Source organism: Ovis canadensis, chromosome 17, assembly GCF_042477335.2.
Source record: "Ovis canadensis isolate MfBH-ARS-UI-01 breed Bighorn chromosome 17, ARS-UI_OviCan_v2, whole genome shotgun sequence".
Classification (NCBI taxonomy): Eukaryota; Metazoa; Chordata; class Mammalia; order Artiodactyla; family Bovidae; genus Ovis; species Ovis canadensis.
In genome coordinates this window covers 13583168-13605793 of record NC_091261.1, presented here as the reverse complement: position 1 = coordinate 13605793, position 22626 = coordinate 13583168, and the positions used below count along the sequence as shown (strand labels likewise).

The window sequence follows — 22626 nt, the reverse complement described above, 5'->3', positions numbered from 1 at the left end:
AGGAATTCACTTCTAGGAATTTTTCTTGCAGAGAAACCTCTACAAGTCATATAAAGATATTTGCTTGAGTACTATTTGGACTAGCAAAATTAATTGTAAATCATTCAAATTGATAGCAAAAAGAAAATGTTTAAATAAAGCATATTTTATACATATAAGTTGAAATACTAGGCAACTTTTTAAAATGAGATAGAATGATGTCCAGTAGGTTCGCAATACACAAACTGGGGTAGTAGGGGGATGGGGGGAAGGTCATCGTAGAACAGCAAATACAGTTGGATGTGTTTTCATAAAATTTTCTTGAAGTGTGTGTGTCTGTGAAATGAGCAGTGGGTTAAAAGTACCCATTACTTTTGTGATTTAAAAAAGTAGGATAAAAATACTGTTGAAAGAACAAAGAGCAAGCCATAGATTGTATGGTCTCAATTCTTTCACGGAGAAAAGGTAAGATTTATTCAACACTGCATTGTTGTGTCCGACTCTTTGCTACTCCATGGTCTGCAGCATACATGGCTTCCCTGTCCTTCACCATCTCTCTGAATTTGCTCAAACTCATGTCCATCGAGTCAGTGATGTCATACAACCATCTTATCTTCTGTTGTCGACTTCTCCTGCCTTCAATCTTTCCCAGCATCAGGGTATTTTTCAATGAGTCTGCTCTTCACATCAGGTGACCATAGTATTGGAACTGCAGATTCAAATCAGTCCCTCCAATGAATATTCAGGATTGATTTCCTTTAGGATTGACCGGTTTGATCTCCTTGCAATCCAAGGGACTCTCAAGACCCTTCTCCAACACCACAATTTAAAAGCACCAATTCTTTGGTGATAAGCATTCTTTATGGTCTAACTCTCACATCCTTATATGACTACTGGAAAAGCCATAGATTTGACTATACAGATCTTTGTCGGAAAAGTAATGTCTCTGCTTTCTAATATGCTGTCTAGGGTAGTCCAGAGAAGGCGATGGTACCCCACTCCAGTACTCTTGCCTGGAAAATACCATGGACAGAGGAGCCTGGTAGGCTGCAGTCCGTGGGGTCACGAAGAGTCAGACATGACTGAGAGACTTCACTTTCACTTTTCACTTTCATGCATTGGAGAAGGAAATCTCAACCCACTCCAGTGTTCTTGCCTGGAGAATTCCAGGGATGGGGGAGCCTGGTGGGCTGCCGTCTATGGGGCCGCACAGAGTCAGACACGACGGAAGCGACTTAGCAGCAGTAGCAGCAGCAGGGTTGGGCTGCAGTCACAATCCACAGTGATTTTGGAGCCCAAGAAAATGAAATCTGTCACTGTTTCCATTGTTTCCCCGTGTATTTGCCATGATGTGATGGGACCAGATACACCCTGATCTTTGTGTTTTGAATGTTGAGTTTTAAACTAGCTTTTTTACTCTCCTCTTTCAACTTTACAGAGAGCCTCTTTAGTTCCTCTCTGCTTTCTGCCAAGAGTGGTATATCAACTGCATATATGAGCTTATTAAATATCTCCCAGCAATCTTGATCAGCTTGTGCTTTAACCAGCTGCTCATTTCACATGATGCATCTGCATAGAAGTTAAATAAGTGGGGTGACAATATACAGCCTAGAAATAGTCCTTTTCCAATTTTGAACCAGTCCATTGTTCCGTGTTGCTTCTAGACCTGCATACAGATTTCTCAGGAGGCAGGTAAGATGGTCGGTATTCCCACCTGTTTAAGAATTTTCCAGTTTGCTGTGATCCATGCAGTCAAGATTTTAGTGTAGTCAATGAAGAAGAAGTAGATGTTTTTCTGGAATTATCTTGCTTTTTCTATGATCCAACCATGTTGGCAATTTGATCACTGGTTCCTCTGCCTTTTCTAAATCCAGTTTGTACCTATGGAAATTCTCAGTTCATGTACTGTTGAAACCTAGCTTGGAGGATTTTGAGCATTATCTTGCTAGCATGTGAAATGAGTGAAATTGTGCAGTAGTCTGAACATTCTTTGACAATGCTCTTCTTTAGGATTGGAATGAAAACTGACCTTTTCCAGTTCTGTGGCCACTGCTGAGTTTTTCAAATTTGCTGGCATATTGTGTGTAGCACTTTCACAGCATCATCTTTTAGGATTTGAAATAGCTTGATTGGAATTCCATCACCTCCATTGTCTTTGTTCATAGCGATGCTTCCTAAGGCCCACTTGACTTTGCACTCCAGGATGTCTGGCTCTAGGTTAGTGATCACACCATTGTGGTTGTCTGGGTCATTAAGATCTTTTTGTATAGTTGTTCTGTGTATTCTTGCCACCTCTTCTTAATAGCTTCTGCTTCTGTGAGGTCCATACCATTTCTGTCTTTTATTGAGCCCATCTTTGAATGAAAGTTTCCCTTGGTATCCCTAATTTTCTTGAAGAGATCTCTGCTGCTGCTGCTGCTAAGTCGCTTCAGTCGTGTCCGACTCTGTGCGACCCCATAGACGGCAGCCCACCAGGCTCCATAACGTCTAGTCTTTCCCATTTTATTGTTTTCCTCTATTTCTTTGCATTGTTAACTTAGAAAGGTTTTCTTATCTTTCTTTGCTGTTCTTTGGACTCTGCATTCAGATGAGTATAGCTTTCCTTTTCTCCTTTGCCTTTCGCTTCTCTTCTTTTCATAGATATTTGTAAGGCCTCTTCAGACAACCATTTTTTCTTTTTGCATTTCTTTTTCTTGTGGATGGTATTGATCACTGTCTCCTGTACAGTGTTATAAACCTCCATCCATAGTTGGTTCTTCAGGCACTCTGACTATCAGATCTAACCCACTGAATCTATTTGTCCCTTCCACTGTATAATTGTAAGGTCATACCTGATTTAGGTATGATTTAGGACATACCTGAATGGCCTAGTTGTTTTCCCTACTTTCTTCAATATAAGTCTGGATTTTGCAATAAGGAGTTCATGATCTGAGCCACAATCAGCTTCTGGTCTTGTTTTTACTTCCCGTATAGAACTTCTCCATATTCAGCTCCAAAGAATATAATCAATCTGATTTAGGTACTGACCATCTGGTGATATCCATTGTATACAGTTGTTTCTTGTGTTGTTGGAAGAGGGGGTTTGCTATGATCAGAAAATGTTCCAATAATGGATTTCAATGTAGCATAAGACTTAAGTACTTACTCAAGGACTCTTTAGCTTTCACTGTTCCCACAGGACTATCTTCAGGTATGTCTTCATAAACAGAGAAAGTGTACTTAGGCCTTTCAAATTCAGCAGGTGCCAGAGTCATCTGGAGAATGTGTATGGTGACTTCAGCATTAGTGACAGAGGTGAGCCCACCACCGTCTCGAGCACAGACCATCAGCAGAAGTGTGGTGGATTCCAAATGACTAAGAGTTGATGCTAAGTAAATAATCCCTGATAGGAGAAAGAGAGAATAAAAAGGCAGATAACATGCAATAAATACGTACGAGCAACATTACACTGACCTGCTAATGCTACTATGATGGTTGCTACTTGAGCGGGCCACAGTATGCTCAGTATTCGGTAAAACATTATGCTGTGTGTGTCTGTGAGGGTATTTTTGGGTGTGACTGAGTTGAGCAGATTGGCCTCCCTGCTGTGCACGGGCTTCCAGTCACATGAAGGTCTGACTAGAACAAAAGGGCTGGTCCTCCCCCAAATAGAGGAGATCCCTCTTGCCTGACTACCTTCAGCTTGGCACAGTGGCTGTTTTCCTTTCCTTTTGAATTGAACCTAGACATCTTGGCTCTTCCTGGATCTTGAGACTGCCAGCCTTGGCCTCGAGCTGCATCGTGGGTTCAGTGGGTCTTGAGTTTATCAACTCACCTGCAGATCTGGGGGCTTGTTAATCTGTTAATCTCCATAATCAGAGGCCCAATTCCTTCAGTAAATTCCTTCAATAAATGTATACTCACACACACACACACACATATATATACACATCTTCATATTTATATATGTCTTATTGGCTCCATTTCTCTGGAGAACCCTAGTACATCCACTTTTCAATCAAAGAACTTGAGAATATTTGCAAAATGATGGTCCAAATTCCACCAAGTAAGAAATATTTCCCAGAGCTTAAACTTTAAGTCATCTTGGAAATATATCAGTTAACCAGGAGAAAACATAAACTGCTGCCTTCATGAGGCCTCACTATCATATCAGCAGCCCGGGATGAGGGACAAGCAGAGTACATCTCATAACCCAGAACAGTCTAGGCTAATGCCAGATTGTTGGGTGATCACCATCTGCCCAGGCACCAGACCTGAAAGCCACAGATGAAGCTGAAGTCTTATCTTCTGGGGCATCTGCCTTAGCAAGACCAGAGGGCAGCTCTTTTTCAGGGAACTCCATTCTCTTTGTTAGTGAGAGAATAGAATATTAATGGCTGTGCGTAAGAAAACCTCAAGAAACATTAAAACTGTTAGGTAGGAAGTTAGGCATGAGCAACGAGGGGTTGCCTGGCTGAAAGGAATGCAAGCTTATCTCTAAAACCCATCTCAGACATACCCAAGAGAGCTCACAGATATGCTACAAAAATAACCACAGAGACATTTCCAACTCCTGCACATACACTCTAGACACACAGTGAATACAAACTTAGCACAGGGGCTTTTCCAAGTAACCTTAGGCAACTAAGGGCCCACTAAGGGTTCACAAATATTCTACAGCTGATTATAACAATAGACTGAATTATGGGAAGATATAAACAACGCAGCCTGCTGTTATATAACTTGCAATTGTCAACTGGCTTTGAGAATATGCCCATCTGCATTCCCTTTCATTGACTGGTAGTGGGTACAAGCCCTATTTTGCACAAAGCATAACCCAAAAGAGGAAATGTGAAGTTTAAAAAAGGGGAAGCTAACAGGGAAAAAGAAGACTCCTTTGAGGTCAGCCTGCTCCCATATCTTGGGAATGTCTGTCTAACAAAAGATTTATCTGCTTGAGGTGAACTGAGCTATAACTTGTCTGTTGTTTTAAACCCTTTAGACTGCCGTTCCAAATCTTTGCTGCAATGAGGCAAGAATCAAGGAAGAAAAATAAACCGACCTGACAAAAGCATGAGGATAATTTAGGCTTATACGCAGAGTGCTTGTCAGAGAAGAAGGTGTAAATGGTTAAGTTGAGGAGAGATCCAGTAATGCTGAGAAAACCAATCATTTTTTATTGCCAGTACCACCTATTGGTGTGTTAGTGTGGAAACACGAAAATAGGTCGAGCATAACCAGTTTAAGAAATGAAAATGTTAGTTGTATTTAACAAAAAAAGAAACACACATAAAATGTTAGCATTTACATATAAATAATTGTGGCTGAACCATATGGAGTCTATCACAACACAGTTGGCTTTAAGCATTAGTTAAATGAAGGCCTGACTACTGTACTGCAATTTTGCCAGTTTATGAGAAGCTGGCAAAAATATCAGAAATGTTTGTTTTCTAGGCATTAAAAGAAACTGACACCCATTTAATTTCTTTCTTTTTTAAAATCAAATCTGCCCTGTTATAACTCCAATTTCTCGTTCCGATGTTCATTAGAAATTTAGTGAATTTGTCTTATTTCTCCTTGGCAAACACATCATCAATAACCAAAGCTAAATACCTCCTCAGACCTGTGCCAGGCACAGCATCTCCATTTTCTCATCTAACGTGACTGTATGTCATTTCGCTTGCAGTTCCTTTCTCCTGAACGTTGTCCCGATTGATCTGGGAACACATGGTTCCAGATGCAATCTGACTATAACAAAGAAGAGCAGAAACATTTTTTACTGGAATCCTTATAAAATAGTAATGTAACCGACATCATCACACCCACATTTGCAGGCATGTTAAAATTGGGGTTCATACTGATTTGCTGGTCCACCAAAACACTCAATATTTCTGTTATTAATTAGCTTCAAACTTTCTTTCTTAAAAAAGTCTATCCTTGATTAAAAACTAAAACTCAAATAATGCAAAAGAATCTGTTTACAGAAGAAAATGAAAAATCTCTCTAACCCAATTATCCCCTATTCTCTGGATATACAGTCTCCTAGAATTAACTCAATTTTAATTATTGGACATTTAAAGGCTTTTATTTTCCACACAGATGGTGTCATTTCCATTATGGCAATTAAAAGATTAATGCCTGCCTCAAGTAGACCACAAGCTGGTCTACCTGCTTTCAGACTGACTCCTCCATATTATTTTTCATATTGGTATTAGAATAGTCTTCCTAAAACCCAAATCTTGACTTATCAGTGCTTCTCCCAGTTTTCAGGGAAAGTTTAAGTGCCTTATTGTGATAACCAAGCTGCTCAATTAGTACTTTTCCATCTCTGTGGCTCTGTCTCACCACTCATTGTTCAGGACCTCGCTCTTGGCACAGAGAACTCTATCTAATCTCCAGAATGGATCTTATTCTTTTCTATTTGGATTGCTGCGTCCCCTCCCTGGAATAACTTCTTCTTTTTCTCTGGCAATGATTTCTGCTCGTATTTTAAAGCACAGCTCTAGGTTCCCCTGGCACAGGGGGTCTTCTTCTACCTCCCGCCCTGCTTCAGAGACCGCTCCTCCGGACCCTGCAGTGGCCTGAGTACATGTACCCATAACACACGTGCCACATGGTACTTAACTTTTCTTTAATTGGAGGATAGTTTCTCGACAGTGCTGCATTGGTTTCGGCCATACGACTGTCATAACTATATGTTAATATATATCCCTTCCCTCTTGAGCCTCCCTGCCATGCACCCCTATCCCACCACTCTAGGCCGTCATGGAGCACCAGGCTGAGCTCCCTGCGCTACACAGCTGCTTCGCATTAGCTATCTGCTTTACACATGGTAATGTAATTACCTTACACTTTAATTAACGGTATTTGTCTTTCTTATCATTCATTCACTTATTCATTATTTCGCTTATTCATTACTTACTTGTGGTTTCAAAATCAAAAGACAACATTTTGAAAATACATCAAAAACAATTTAATATACATAATAATGCAGAGATCTATAACTAAGATGAAAAGACATAAATAAACCAAAAGTTAAGGTGAATAAGGGCAGATAATTCTTATAAGAAAGAATAAAGCATAAATAAATATGATAATGCTCAAACTCATTAAAAATAACAGAAATACAAAATTAAAAACAACTACCTCCTATTTTCACCTCTAATGTTGGCTAAAACTTTTAGGTAATATTTTGCCAGATTAACAAAGGATGTGGTATCAACATACACTTTCCAAAAGACACTTTGGCAATATTTATCTAACAATAAATTGTTCTTATTCAAAACTTAGAAATCTACCCTGTACTTGCATAAGGGCTCTGAAATAGGAAGTCCTTTGCAATATTGCAAATGGCTTTAATATTCCTCAAGAAAATAATAAATGTTTAAGTCTATTGTAGTATATTAATACAATATAGTAAGAATATTCCATAGCACCCAAAGTTAATAAAGGAAAGATACATGTTTTCATTTAAGAAGGTTTGACATGCTACTGGTGTTGCTTAGTTGCTTGGTCATGTCCAGCTCTTTCATGCCCCATGAACTGTAGCCCACCAAGCTCCTCTGTCCATGGCAGTTTCCAGGCAAGAATATTGGAGTGGGTTGCCATTTCCTTCTCCATTACATGTATATTTTATATAAAAAATGAGTTGCAAAAATGAATCTATATATAATTCAGTATGTTTAAAAAAATTAGTAGTCAAACATTTAAACAATGTATAAATATACAGTGTATTTCTACTGTAAAAAATTTAGGAAGTATTAAATGTTAGATTACAGAATAATATGTAAACTATAATCATAAACACTAGCATGTATACTTTGCAGGCACACACACATGCAAAGAAATATGCACACTGGAAAATATGGAAAGATCTGAACTATATAGAGAGCCCATCTATATGGGTTGAGATTACAGGACAACTCACTTTATACTTCTTACGTTACTATAGTTTTAAAGAGGATATGTGCTATGGACTGAATCGTATCCATCTTCAATATGTTGAAGGTCTAACCCCCAGCATAGCCATATTTGGAGCAAAGAAATAATTAAGGTTAAATGAGGTCATCAGGGTGGATTCCTGATCCTACGGGATTAGTGTCCTTACAGGAGAAGATGCCAGAGAGCTCTCTCTCTCTCCATTGTGTGAGAACACAAGAGCCCTCAACAGGAGCTAAACCAGCCAGGAACTTGGTCTCAGACTCCCAGTCTCTAGAACTGTGAGAAATTAACGTCTGTTGTTTAAAACAGCCAGCCAGTCTGTGGTGTTTTGTTACAGTAGCCCAAGCTAGGGCTTCTCTGGCTGCTCAGACAATAAAGAATCTACCTGCAATGCAGGAGACCAGGTTTGATGCCTGGGTCAGGAAGGTCCCCTGGAGGAAATGGCAACCCACTCCAGGATTCTTGCCCGGGAAATTCCATGGATGGAGGAGCCTGGTGGGCTACCTTCCCTGGAGTCACAAAGAGTCAGACACAACTGAGTGACGAACACTGACTGATCCCAAGCTAAGGCAATTAAGTTTGTAAGTAGACATTTTATATGTGTGTGTATATATAAGATACTCATAAAAATATGTGTTTATTACAAAACATTATTCTACCTCTCTTTAGAGCTTGTATACTTGCATACCATAATGAAGCTTTACATTGGTCATTAAAACATGCATTTTAAAATAACTGTGCAAAAGTCTTTTCAAAAATAGGATTCTTATTCTGTAAAATGCTTCAAGGATGTACAAGAATGGAAACATCAGAACTAGCAAATGAAGATATTTAGGAGAGCTGTTTTCAATTAAATGAATCCCTGAGGTGGAGATAAACATGCTCTGTAGAAATTACCTATATAAAAGTGTCTGAACATGTGATTCCCAGATACAAACAGAAATAATGTTACCAATGCCCAAATTACTAGCAAAATGTGTCCCAACAACATATGGTAAATCAGGAAATGTAATAAGATAAATATCTGTACTATATTCACTCTCTTAGTTGAAAGCATTATCTCTGGCGAGAGTAATCTAGTGTTCAGTGGGCCTCATCTTCAAATTCTGAAACTGGTGTTTTAAATCAAAATAATTTGCTAATGAGATTTGGTAGTCTCAAAGGTTTGACAATGGGGACCAAAAAGAACACATAAGTTGTCTGTGGTTGTTATTAGTCTATGCTTCATGCCACACAGAATGGTATTCCATGCAGCAAGATTAAGTCTCTAGTTTTCTAACAAAATTTCACTGGTAAATGTCCATCTCATTTGTTATATTACAGATCAACACATGTGAAGGAAAGGAAAAGAGAAAAGGAGACACTGTGGCAAATACAGACAGCTGTACAAATATAACTTTGTCAAGAACCTTCACACTTAAGAAATACACACTCACTGATCAACAGCTGAATGCCAGTGCTAAATGCCGTGCAGCTAAGGCACTGCACGGTGTTAGCTCTTATGACGAGGGCTTGGCTCGCATGCCTGCTACGTCGCTTCAGTCATGTCCAATGCTTTGCACCCTGTGACCTGCCTATGGGATTCTCAGGGAAGAAATGCAACTGGAGTGGGCTGCTATCTACTACTCCAGGGGGTCTTCCCGATTGATATCAAACTCACATCTCTTACACCTGCCGCATTGGCAGGCAGGCACCTCACATACAGCAGTCATTCACAGACATGAACTCACTGATGGGCAGTGGCAGGAGACCCACTTCCCCAAGGGAAGGGCTTTGTTGAGAAAACATATTTCAAGCCTTTTAAAACAAATAACACTGTATAAGAGCCTGACCATACAAGGTAAATATTCCTAGTTTTAGTTTTTCAAAAGGTTTTTAAAAGAAGATGCCCATTATCTTACTACTTCAGGTGTCATTTCACAGACATCTCAGAAGTATGGCCTTTGTTCTAGAGTGTCTGCATTAAGATAGTTTACATTCACATATACGCATACACTTATATATGTGCATACACATAGATACATACATGTCTATACATACTTACACATACTTGTATTGTGTACATATATACATAATTATGTATATTATATATATAAAATATATAAGTATTAATCTACTTGAAATGCCTCTGCAATGATGGGATGGTCAGTTTTACATATCAGGAAATCTTTTCAACAATACCAAGTGCCAAGTACTGTCTCCATACTATCACAAATTGCACTGACTTCCGTGAATGCCCACAGATTAGTCACCTAAATCTATCATGGATTTATCCTCTTCATCTATAAATTAGGATGATGATAATCACCCAGCAATCTCAGACACAATTAGTTACTCTCTGAAAATGTCCAATTCTTGTATTAACTATTTCAAAAATCCCCAAATTTTAGGATTTCTAAGATTTTTCAAAAACTTTTATTAAACAAAAGCATGATACTTCATTAAGAACAACCACTCGAAAGGCAACACAACTGATAAATACACTTGTCTAGATGTTCAGGACAAAGAGTGTGACAGAAAGCCCTGAGGGCCACTGGGTCATGTATTAGTAGGTGTGCCTGCTTATCTTCATATCTTCTTTTGTGTATTTAAATATATGACGGGTACTTGTGTCAGTCAGGAACCAATCAGGGAAACAGAAACCACACTGAGAATGTTAGAGACGATACAATGAAAAGAACCAAAGACACCTGTGTGAAGTGAAAGTGTAAGTCGTTCAGTCATGTCCGACTGTTTGCAACCCCACAGACTATAGCCCACCAGGCTCCTCTGTCCATGGAATTCTCCAGGCAAGAATACTGGAGTGGGTTGCCATTCCCTTCTCCAGGGGATCTTCCCCATCCAGGGATCGAACCTGGGTCTCTTGCACGGCAGGCAGATTCTTTACCATCTGAGCCACCAGGCAAGCCTGACCACACATGTATGAGAAGCTAAACCCATAAGAAGTGAATGGGCAGCACTGCATGGAGCAGTGGATTTCTCCGGGGCTGCAAGGACAGAGAGGCAGAGGCAGTGGTACTAGCTCTGCCTCAAGGGAGAGGAAGGGCTCTGGGGTGGTGCTGCTCGGATGGTACCCAGTGCCCAGGGCAGCTCCTTGCAGCTGATATCCAAATGCCTGAGAGAGTGTCTCATGGCTGGTGTTCAAAACTTCAAGGGCAAGGCCAGCAGGCACTTAGATAGCCTTTGAGAAGTCACAGTGAGGATAGTACTCACCACCCCAGGGCACACTGCAAGGTCAGTGCAACTGATGGGCACTTATGAAGGGAATGCATTCTCATACATGGGAAAAGGAGACACTGATAATTACATACATAAGTGACATTTTTAAATAAGGAGAGACAAAGATAAAATCTTACAGCAGCAACAAGAGAAGAAAGACTGAGAACCCATAATGGAATAATTCTTTGACTTCTCAATGGCAATGACAGAGGTCAAAGGATAAAGCAATATTGTGAAATTTATGGAAGAAAACAATTGCCTATTCAGAATTTTCTACTCAGATAAGCTATTTTAAAGTATGGGTACTGGATCAGTCAGAACTCTTCAGAGAAACAAAACCAAATCGTGGAAATGATAGAGAGACAGTGATGCGGGAGAGACGGTAGGGAATGAGGGGAAGAAGGAATAGACGTAGAGAGACTAGAGATTTAAGGAACTAGCTCATGTGGGGGCTGGCAAATCTGGAATTCAGGGCTGGCCAGCAGGTTAGAAATTCTTGCAGGAGTCGATGTCACAGTCTTGAGTCGGAATGCAGCCTAAAGGTAAAATTCCTTCTTCCTGGGGTTATATCAGTCTTCTCTTTGAAGGCCTTCAACTGATAAGATGAGGCCCACTCATATTATGGAACATTTTTTGCTTTACCCAAATATTACTTAGTTAAATGTGAATCACATCTTAAAAACTCCTTCACAGCAATATCTAGACTGGTGTTTGATAAAAAACTAGGTACCATAGCCTAGTCAAGTTGACACATAAAATTAATTATCACAAGCATAAAATAAGGCCAGGACAGATAGACAGTTTACCTCTTACAAATCATCACTAAAAGAATTACTAAAGGGAACACTGTTTTGATACTAAATACACTGACTACCTCCTCCCTGAAAGCAAGTGCTGCTAGAAATATAAAAATATATCAAATATATTCTTTTAAATACAACAAAAAATTGGCAGTAAAATATTAAGTGATGCACCTAGAGTGCATACAGCATGAATTCAGCTTTGACCTTCAGAGTATTTGCCAAATCCCAGTGTCCTTGAATTTTTATTTTAATGACTTCGTGGAACTCAGGAGGCAGAAGACAAGACCAGGCCCTTTGGGGATGAGGGCAGTGTTGAGAGGGAGTGTTCCACAGGAGTTCCTCCAATAAAATTAGATCCACAAAGCTTTCAATGTAAGAGGAAGCTAGAAATAAATCCCTGCCTGCCAAGTGAAAATTAGCTACTTGAAACCTGGTGTTCTAAACAGAGGAGTAAAAATGTCCTTTGAGAATTCATAAACATAAGTAGTAGTAGTTTTTAGCCTGAATTAACAATAAAGGATGATATGAAAAATTTCGAGTCAAGAATTTAGTTGAAAACAATATAGATTTTTCCTTCCCTAGGGTGCTTAGCCTCTTGAGAAACCTGTATGCTGGTCAGGAAGCAACAGTTCAAACTGGACATGGAACAACAGACTGGTTCCAAATAGGAAAAGGAGTATGTCAAGGCTATATATTGTCACCTTGCTTATTTAACTTCTATGCAGAGTACATCATGAGAAACGCTGGGCTGGAGGAAGCACAAGCTGGAATCAAGATTGCCGGGAGAAATATCAATAACCTCAGATATGCAAATGATACCATCCTTATGGAAGAAAATGAAGCAGAACTAAAGAGCCTCTTGAAAGTGAAAGTGGAGAGTGAAAAAGTTGGCTTAAAACTCAACATTCAGAAAACAAAGATCATGGCATCCAGTCCCATCACTTCACAGCAAATAGATGGGGAAACAGTGGAAACAGTGGCTGGCTTTATTTTGGGGGGCTCCAAAATCACTGCAGATGGTGACTGCAGCCATGAAATTAAAAGACGCTTACTCCTTGGAAGGAAAGTTATGACCAACCTAGACAGTATATTAAAAAGCAGACACATTATTTTGCCAGCAAAGGTCTGTCTAGTCAAGGCTATGGTTCTTCCAGTAGTCATGCATGGATGTGAGAGTTGGACTATAAAGATAGCTGAGCACCAAAGAATTGATGCTTTTGAACTGTGGTGTTGAAGAAGACTCTTGAGAGTCCCTTGGACTGCAAGGAGATCCAACCAGTCCATCCTAAAGGAGATCAGTCCTGGGTGTTTATTGGAAGGAAGGACTGATGTTGAAGCTGAAACTCCAATACTTTGGCCACCTGATATGAAGAACTGACTCATTTGAAAAGACCCTAATGCTGGGAAAGATTGAGGGCAGAAGGAGAAGGGGACAACAAAAGATGAGATGGTTGGATGGCATCACCGACTCAATGGACATGGGTTTGGGTAGGCTCCAGGAGTTGGTGATGGACAGGGATGCCTGGCGTGCTGCGGTTCATGGGGTAACAAAGAGTCGGACACGATTGAGTGACTGAACTGAACTGAACTGAGGGTGCTTAGGCAAGGGAAACACAAATACTCTTCAGAGGAACCCAACTTCATCCCTGGGATTAAAAGAATTCTCTCAGATAAAGATTCAAGCCCACAATAGAAAATCACACAACACGAGGAAATATGTTAATATGAGTTAGACTCATTACTAACAGCAGATTTGGACTGGGAAAGACTTCAAAATGGACAAAATGTTCTAGTCAAAAGAGAGAAATTACTCAATGATATGTTGTTTATAAGAAACACAACTGAAACCAAAAGATACAGGCAGGATGTGAGTAAAAGATAGGTGCCTATATGTTGCCTCCACCCTCACACCCCTTGCCTTTTACAGTCTATCTTATCTATGCCAGCCCCTTGCTCTTGGACCAGAGCCCCTAGCTCTGGTTATGCTATAATCTTATTTTTGCCTTTCCTAACAATTTTGTGAATTTGATCCACAGTCCTTCCTACTGCTTAGAGTTCAAAGCATTTCTCTGGCTTCGTACTAGGCTCTTCTTATAGTCTCTGAGAGATTTCAAAGGGTGTCCTGGGCCACCTGCATCAAAATCATCTAGATTTCTTGTTTAAAAAAATTTTTTTTCAGGCTCTTACCTAGATATCCTGATGTCTAGAAAGATTATTAAAATTAAAAGACTCTTGCTCCTTGCAAAGAAAGCTTGGACAGCAAAGAGACCAAAGCAGTCAATCTTAAAGGAAATCAACCCTGAATATTCACTGAAGGATTGATGCTGAAGCTGAAGCTCCAATACTTTGGCCACCTGATGCAAAGAGCTGGCTCATTGGAAAAGTCTGAGACACTGGAAAAGACTGAAGGCAAAAGGAGAAGAGGGTGGCAGAGGATTAGATGGTTACATAGTATCACCAACTCAATGGACATGAATCAGAGTAAGCTCAGAGAGAGAGTGAGGGACAGGGAAGCCTGGCATGCTACAGTCCATGGGCTTGCAGAGACATGACTCAGTGCCTGAAAAACAGCAAACAAGAAATATTACAGAGAGGGAGGGAAAGATGGCTGAGGAATAGGACGGGAAGATCACGTTCTCCCTCACAAATTCCTCAAAAGAACATTTCAACGCCGAGCAAACTCCACAAAACAACTTCTGTAGGCTGGCAGAGGACATCAGGCAACCAGAAAAGCAGACCATTCTCTTCAAAACAGGTAGGAAAAAATATAAAAGACGAAAAAGGAGACAAAGGAGGTGGGGAGGGAGCTCCGTCCCGGGAAGGGAAGCCCGTCCCAGGAAGGGAATTTTAAGAAGAGAGGTTTCCAAACACCAGGAAACACTCTCCCTGCCGAGTCTGTGGCGAGCCTTGGAAACACAGAGGGCAACATAACAGGAAGGAAAAATAGATAAATAATTAAAACCAAGAGATTACAAGCCCAACAGTAACTCCCCCAGCGGAAAAGCAGCACAGACGCCTGCATCCGCCATTGGGAAGTGGGGGCAGGGCAGGGACGCGCGGGAGGCGCGGGCTGCAGAGCTTTGTAAGAATCGGGCAGGAACGCCCCACCCGCAACCAGAACGATCTAACTTGGGCTAGCAAACCAGACTGTGGGATAGCTACCACGCGAAAAGCTCGAACATAAGACGCCGCCAGGACTGAGCACAGAACAAAGGACGGAGCGGAAAAAGCCGGCTGCAGACCATTCCCCGCCGGGGACAGGCAGCCAGAGCCGTAAGGACTGGAAAGGGGCAATTGCAGACCCGGAGAGACTTTACTTACCTAACTGCAAGCAGGCTCCTTTGCTAAGACTTCTGGGGGTGCTGGACAGTCACAGTCTGCCTCACGGGGTGCGCCAGCGGTCCACCCAGAGAGCTGAGCGGCAGCGGCGGAAAAGGTGACAAGCCCCGGCGATTGCGCTCGCCAAACTCCTGAGCTACTCGGACCTGGGAAGGGCACAAAGCGCAGTCCCAGCCGCATTTGTGCCTCTGAGGGCTGCCTGAGGGCCGAACCTGAGCGGCTTGGACCGGGGAAGTGCACGCAGCCTAGGGCCGGCCCCAGACGGTTCCCGGCTGAGCATCGTAGAGCCGGAGCGGTTTGTGCGCCGCGAGAAAGGACAGGTCAAGCGGGGCAGAGATACTGTGTACACACGACAGTGCTATTTGTTTGCAGCATCCCCCCTCCCCACAGCGCGACTGAACTAGTGAGCCTAAAAACCAGCAAACAGAAGAAGTTAAACAGAGGAAACCACCTTGGAAGTGAGCCCACACGGCCCATAACATCAGAGAAGAGCCAGATATATTTTTAATTTTTTAATATTTTTAAAATCATTCTTTTTTTTTTTGCCTTTTGCTTTTTTTTTCTTTTTTTCCAAGCTTTTTTTTAATTGTTAAGTCTTCTATTTCTCCTCTAATTTTTATTTCTATAACCTAGTATTACTATTTTTTTTTAAAAAAAAAAGACTTTTTTTTTTTTTTTTTTAAGGCAAACACCATATATACTCTTTGGATGGTTGTTGGTGTTTTGGTTTTTTTTTTTTGTTTGTTTGTTTGTTTTTTAATAATTCGTTTTTTTTCTTTCTTCCTTTTTCCTTCTGCTTTTCTTTAATATTGTATCTTTGAAAATCCAACCTCTACTCCAGATTTTTAATCTTTGTTGTCAATTTTGTACATTTAAAAACCCAAACTTCACTACCCAAGTTTACCTGAGAGCGAGATTACTGGCTTGTCCACTCTCTCCTCCTCTGGCCTCTCCTTTTTCTCCACCAGGTGGCCTCTGTCTCTTTTCTCCCCCATCTCTTCTCTATCCAACTCTGTGAATCTCTGTGTGTTCCAGACGGTAGAGAACACCTAAGGAACTGGTTACTGGCAGGATTTGTCTCTCTCCTACTCATTCCTCTCTCTTATCCTCCTGGTCACCTCTGTCTACTTCCTCCCTCTCCTCTTCCCCGTATAACTCTGTAAATACCTCTGAGCAGTCCAGACTATAGAGCGCACATAAGGAAGAGACTACTGGCTAGCTTGCTCTCTCCTCTCTTGATCTCACCGCATCTCATTCCAGTTACCTCTAACTACCCCCTCCATCTTCTCTTCTCCTTGTAACTCAGTGAACCTCTCTGAGTGTCCCTCAAGGTGGAGAAACTTTTCATCTTTAACCTAGATGTTTTATCATCGGTGCTGTATAGATGGAGAAGTCTAGAGGCTACTGTAAAAATAAAACTGAAAACCAGAAGCAGGAAGCTTAAACCCAAAGCCTGAAAACATTAGAGAACTCTTGAATTCAGGGAACATTAAGCAATAGGAGCTCATCAAATGCCTTCATACCTACACTGAAACCAAGCTCCACCCAAGGGCCAACAAGTTCCAAAACAAGACATACCATGCAAATTCTCCAGCAACACAGGAACACTCCCCTGAGCCTCAATATACAGGCAGCTCAAAATTATCCCAAAACCTTTGATGTCTCATAACCCATTACTGGTCACTCCACTGCACTCCAGAGAGAAGAAACCCAGCTCCACCCACCAAAACTCCAACACAAGCCTCCCTAACCAGGAAACCTTGACAAGCCACTGATAGAACCCCACCCAAAGTGAGGAAGCTCCATAATAAAGAGAACTCCACAAATTATCAGAATATAAAAAGGCCACCCCTAACGCAGCAATATAACCAAGATGAAGAGACAGAGGAATACTCAGCAGGTAAAGGAACAGGAGAGTTGCCCACCAAACCAAACAAAAGAGGAAGAAGTAGGGAATCTACCGGAGAAGGAATTCCGAATATTGATAGTGAAAATGATCCAAAATCTTGAAATCAAAATGGAAACACAGATAAATAGCCTAGAGACAAGGATTGAGAAGATGCAAGAAAGGTTTAACAAGGACCTAGAAGAAATAAAAAAGAGTCAAAATATAATGAATAACACAATAAATGAGATCAGAAACACTCTGGAGGCAACAAATAGTAGAATAACGGAGGCAGAAGATAGGATTAGTGAAATAGAAGATAGAATGGTAGAAATAAATGAATCAGAGAGGAAACAAGAAAAACGAATTAAAAGAAACGAGGACAATCTCAGAGACCTCCAGGACAATATGAAACGCTCCAACATTCGAATTATAGGAGTCCCAGAAGAAGAAGACAGAAAGAAAGATCATGAGAAAATCCTTGAGGAGATAATAGTTGAAAACTTCCCTAAAATGGGGAAGGAAATAATCACCCAAGTCCAAGAAACACAGAGAGTCCCAAATAGGATAAACCCAAGGCGAAACAACCCAAGACACATATTAATCAAATTAACAAAGATCAAACACAAAGAACAAATATTAAAAGCAGCAAGGGAAAAACAACAAATAACACACAAGGGGATTCCCATAAGGATAACAGCTGATCTGTCAATAGAAACTCTTCAGGCCAGGAGGGAATGGCAAGACATACTTAAAGTGATGAAAGACAATAACCTACAGCCCAGATTACTGTACCCAGCAAGGATCTCATTCAAATACGAAGGAGAAATCAAAAGCTTTACAGACAAGCAAAAGCTGAGAGAATTCAGCACCACCAAACCAGCTCTCCAACAAATTCTAAAGGATATTCTCTAGACAGGAAACACGAAAAGGGTGTATAAACCCGAACCCAAAACAATAAAGTAAATGGCAACGGGATCATACTTATCAATAATTACCTTAAACGTAAATGGGTTGAACGCCACAACCAAAAGACAAAGACTGGCCGAATGGATACAAAAACAAGACCCCTCTATATGCTGCTTACAAGAGACCCACCTCAAAACAAGGGACACATACAGACTGAAAGTGAAGGGCTGGAAAAAGATATACCACGCGAATAGAGACCAAAAGAAAGCAGGAGTGGCAATACTCATATCCGATAAAATAGACTTTAAAACAAAGGCTGTGAAAAGAGACAAAGAAGGCCACTACATAATGATCAAAGGAACAATCCAAGAAGAAGATATAACAATTATAAATATATATGCACCCAATATAGGAGCACCACAATATGTAAGACAAATGCTAACAAGTATGAAAGGGGAAATCAACAATAACACAATAATAGTGGGAGACTTTAATACCCCACTCACACCTATGGACAGATCAACTAAACAGAAATTTAACAAAGAAACGCAAACTTTAAATGATACATTAGATCAGTTAGACCTAATTGATATCTATAGGACATTTCACCCCAAAACAACGAATTTCACCTTTTTTTCAAGTGCTCATGGAACCTTCTCCAGGATAGACCACATCCTGGGCCATAAATCTAAACTTGATAAATTCAAAAAAATCGAAATCATTCCAAGCATCTTTTCTGACCATAATGCATTAAGATTAGATCTCAATTACAGGAGAAAAACTATTAAAAATTCCAACATATGGAGGTTGAACAACACACTTCTGAATAACCAACAAATCACAGAAGAAATCAAAAAAGAAATCAAAATATGCATAGAAACTAATGAAAATGAAAACACAACAACCCAAAACCTGTGGGACACTATAAAAGCAGTGCTAAGAGGAAAGTTCATAGCAATACAGGCATACCTCAAGAAGCAAGAAAAAAGTCAAATAAACAACCTAACTCTACAACTAAAGCAACTAGAAAAGGAAGAGTTGGAGAACCCCAGAGTTAGTAGAAGGAAAGAAATCTTAAAAATTAGGGCAGAAATAAATGCAAAAGAAACAAAAGAGACCATAGCAAAAATCAACAAAGCCAAAAGCTGGTTCTTTGAAAGGATAAATAAAATTGACAAACCATTAGCCAGACTCATCAAGAAGCAAAGAGAGAAAAATCAAATCAATAAAATTAGAAATGAAAATGGAGAGATCACAACAGACAACACAGAAATACAAAGGATCATAAGAGACTACTCTCAGCAGTTGTATGCCAATAAAATGGACAACATGGAAGAAATGGACAAATTCTTAGAAAAGTACAATTTTCCAAAACTGAACCAGGAAGAAATAGAAAATCTTAACAGACCCATCACAAGCACGGAAATTGAAACTGTAATCAGAAATCTTCCAGCACACAAAAGCTCAGGTCCAGTCGGCTTCACAGCTGAATTGTACCAAAAGTTTAGAGAAGAGCTAACACCGATCCTACTCAAACTCTTCCAGAAAATTGCAGAGGAAGGTAAACTTCCAAACTCATTCTATGAGGCCACCATCACCCTAATACCAAAACCTGACAAAGATGTCACAAAAAAAGAAAACTACAGGCCAATATCACTGATGAACATAGATGCAAAAATCCTCAACAAAATTCTAGCAATCAGAATCCAACAACACATTAAAAAGATCATACACCATGACCAAATCGGCTTTATCCCAGGGATGCAAGGATTCTTCAATATCCGCAAGTCAATCAATGTAATTCACCACATTAACAAATTGAAAAATAAAAACCATATGATTATCTCAATAGATGCAGAGAAAGCCTTTGACAAAATTCAACATCCATTTATGATAAAAACTCTCCAGAAAGCAGGAATAGAAGGAACATACCTCAACATAATAAAAGCTATCTATGACAAACCCACAGCAAACATTATCCTCAATGGTGAAAAATTCAAAGCATTTCCCCTAAAGTCAGGAACAAGACAAGGGTGTCCACTTTCACCGCTACTATTCAACATAGTTCTGGAAGTTTTGGCCACAGCAATCAGAGCAGAAAAAGAAATAAAAGGAATCCAAATTGGAAAAGAAGAAGTAAAACTCTCACTGTTTGCAGATGACATGATCCTCTACATGGAAAACCCTAAAGACTCCACCAGAAAATTACTAGAGCTAATCAATGAATATAGTAAAGTTGCAGGATATAAAATCAACACACAGAAATCCCTTGCATTCCTATACACGAATAAGGAGAAAGTAGAAAAAGAAATTAAGGAAACAATTCCATTCACCATTGCAACGAAAAGAATAAAATACTTAGGAATATATCTACCTAAAGAAACTAAAGACCTATATATAGAAAACTATAAAACACTGATGAAAGAAATCAAAGAGGACACTAATAGATGGAGAAATATACCATGTTCATGGATTGGAAGAATCAATATAGTGAAAATGAGTATACTACCCAAAGCAATTTACAAATTCAATGCAATCCCTATCAAGCTACCAGCCACATTTTTCACAGAACTAGAACAAATAATTTCAAGATTTGTATGGAAATACAAAAAACCTCGAATAGCCAAGGCAATCTTGAGAAAGAAGAATGGAACTGGAGGAATCAACTTGCCTGACTTCAGGCTCTACTACAAAGCCACAGTCATCAAGACAGTATGGTACTGGCACAAAGACAGACATATAGATCAATGGAACAAAATAGAAAGCCCAGAGATAAATCCACACACATATGGACACCTTATCTTTGACAAAGGAGGCAAGAATATACAATGGAGTAAAGACAATCTCTTTAACAAGTGGTGCTGGGAAAACTGGTCAACCACTTGTAAAAGAATGAAACTAGATCACTTTCTAACACCGCACACAAAAATAAACTCAAAATGGATTAAAGATCTAAATGTAAGATCAGAAACTATAAAACTCCTAGAGGAGAACATAGGCAAAACACTCTCAGACATAAATCACAGCAGGATCCTCTATGATCCACCTCCCAGAATTCTGGAAATAAAAGCAAAAATAAACAAATGGGATCTAATTAAAATTAAAAGCTTCTGCACAACAAAGGAAAATATAAGCAAGGTGAAAAGACAGCCTTCTGAATGGGAGAAAATAATAGCTAATGAAGCAACTGACAAACAACTAATCTCAAAAATATACAAGCAACTTCTGCAGCTCAACTCCAGAAAAATAAACGACCCTATCAAAAAATGGGCCAAAGAACTAAATAGACATTTCTCCAAAGAAGACACACGGATGGCTAACAAACACATGAAAAGATGCTCAACATCACTCATTATTAGAGAAATGCAAATCAAAACCACAATGAGGTACCACTTCACACCAGTCAGAATGGCTGCGATCCAAAAATCTGCAAGCAATAAATGCTGGAGAGGCTGTGGAGAAAAGGGAACCCTCCTACACTGTTGGTGGGAATGCAAACTAGTACAGCCACTATGGAGAACAGTGTGGAGATTCCTTAAAAAATTGCAAATAGAACTACCTTATGACCCAGCAATCCCACTTCTGGGCATACACACCGAGGAAACCAGAATTGAAAGAGACACATGTACCCCAATGTTCATCGCAGCACTGTTTATAATAGCCAGGACATGGAAACAACCTAGATGTCCATCAGCAGATGAATGGATAAGAAAGCTGTGGTACATATACACAATGGAGTATTACTCAGCGGTTAAAAAGAATTCATTTGAATCAGTTCTGATGAGATGGATGAAACTGGAGCCGATTATACAGAGTGAAGTAAGCCAGAAAGAAAAACACCAATACAGTATACTAACACATATATATGGAATTTAGGAAGATGGCAATGACGACCCTGTATGCAAGACAGGGAAAGAGACACAGATGTGTATAACGGACTTTTGGACTCAGAGGGAGAGGGAGAGGGTGGGATGATTTGGGAGAATGGCATTCTAACATGTATACTATCATGTGAATTGAATCGCCAGTCTATGTCTGACGCAGGATGCAGCATGCTTGGGGCTGGTGCATGGGGATGACCCAGAAAGATGTTATGGGGAGGGAGGTGGGAGGGGGGTTCATGTTTGGGAATGCATGTAAGAATTAAAGATTTTAAAATGTAAAAAATAAAAAACTAAAAATAAAAAAAAAAAAAAGAAATATTACAGAAGTGGGAAAGGATGCTGGAATTGAATTTCTAAAGATCCCTACTGGTAATTCTCATGTGTTCTAAAGTTTGAAGACCACAGCTATATACTATTTCCATCAAAATATTCATGTTTCATGACTTCAAGAGTTACTTTGCTGTAGTATCTCCCCATGTCCTCTCACCCGAATTAAGCTCTATACCTCTTTCTAGGGGGCATTTCCTCTGGGGTATTTGTCAATTTGACATCAGTTGGATCATCTATCATTCAGTTAAAATTAAAGAATTGTACATGACTTATCTTCTTTCATCAATATATCAAATTAATCATCATCTCTGTATCATTTTCCTCTTAAAATATTCTCAGATTAGTTCCTTTCTATTTT

At 39.9% G+C, this 22626-nt stretch overlaps 1 protein-coding gene across 1 annotated transcript in view; it reads right to left on the bottom strand.

Annotated features, from left to right (window-relative positions):
• Positions 1-22626, bottom strand: part of DCHS2 (dachsous cadherin-related 2) — a 348116-nt gene that overhangs the window by 148140 nt on the left and 177350 nt on the right. The window contains exon 4 of the mRNA XM_069558324.1: positions 3125-3361. Within this exon, the coding sequence (XP_069414425.1) occupies positions 3125-3361 (237 nt within the window). The remainder of the gene's footprint in view (positions 1-3124; positions 3362-22626) is intronic.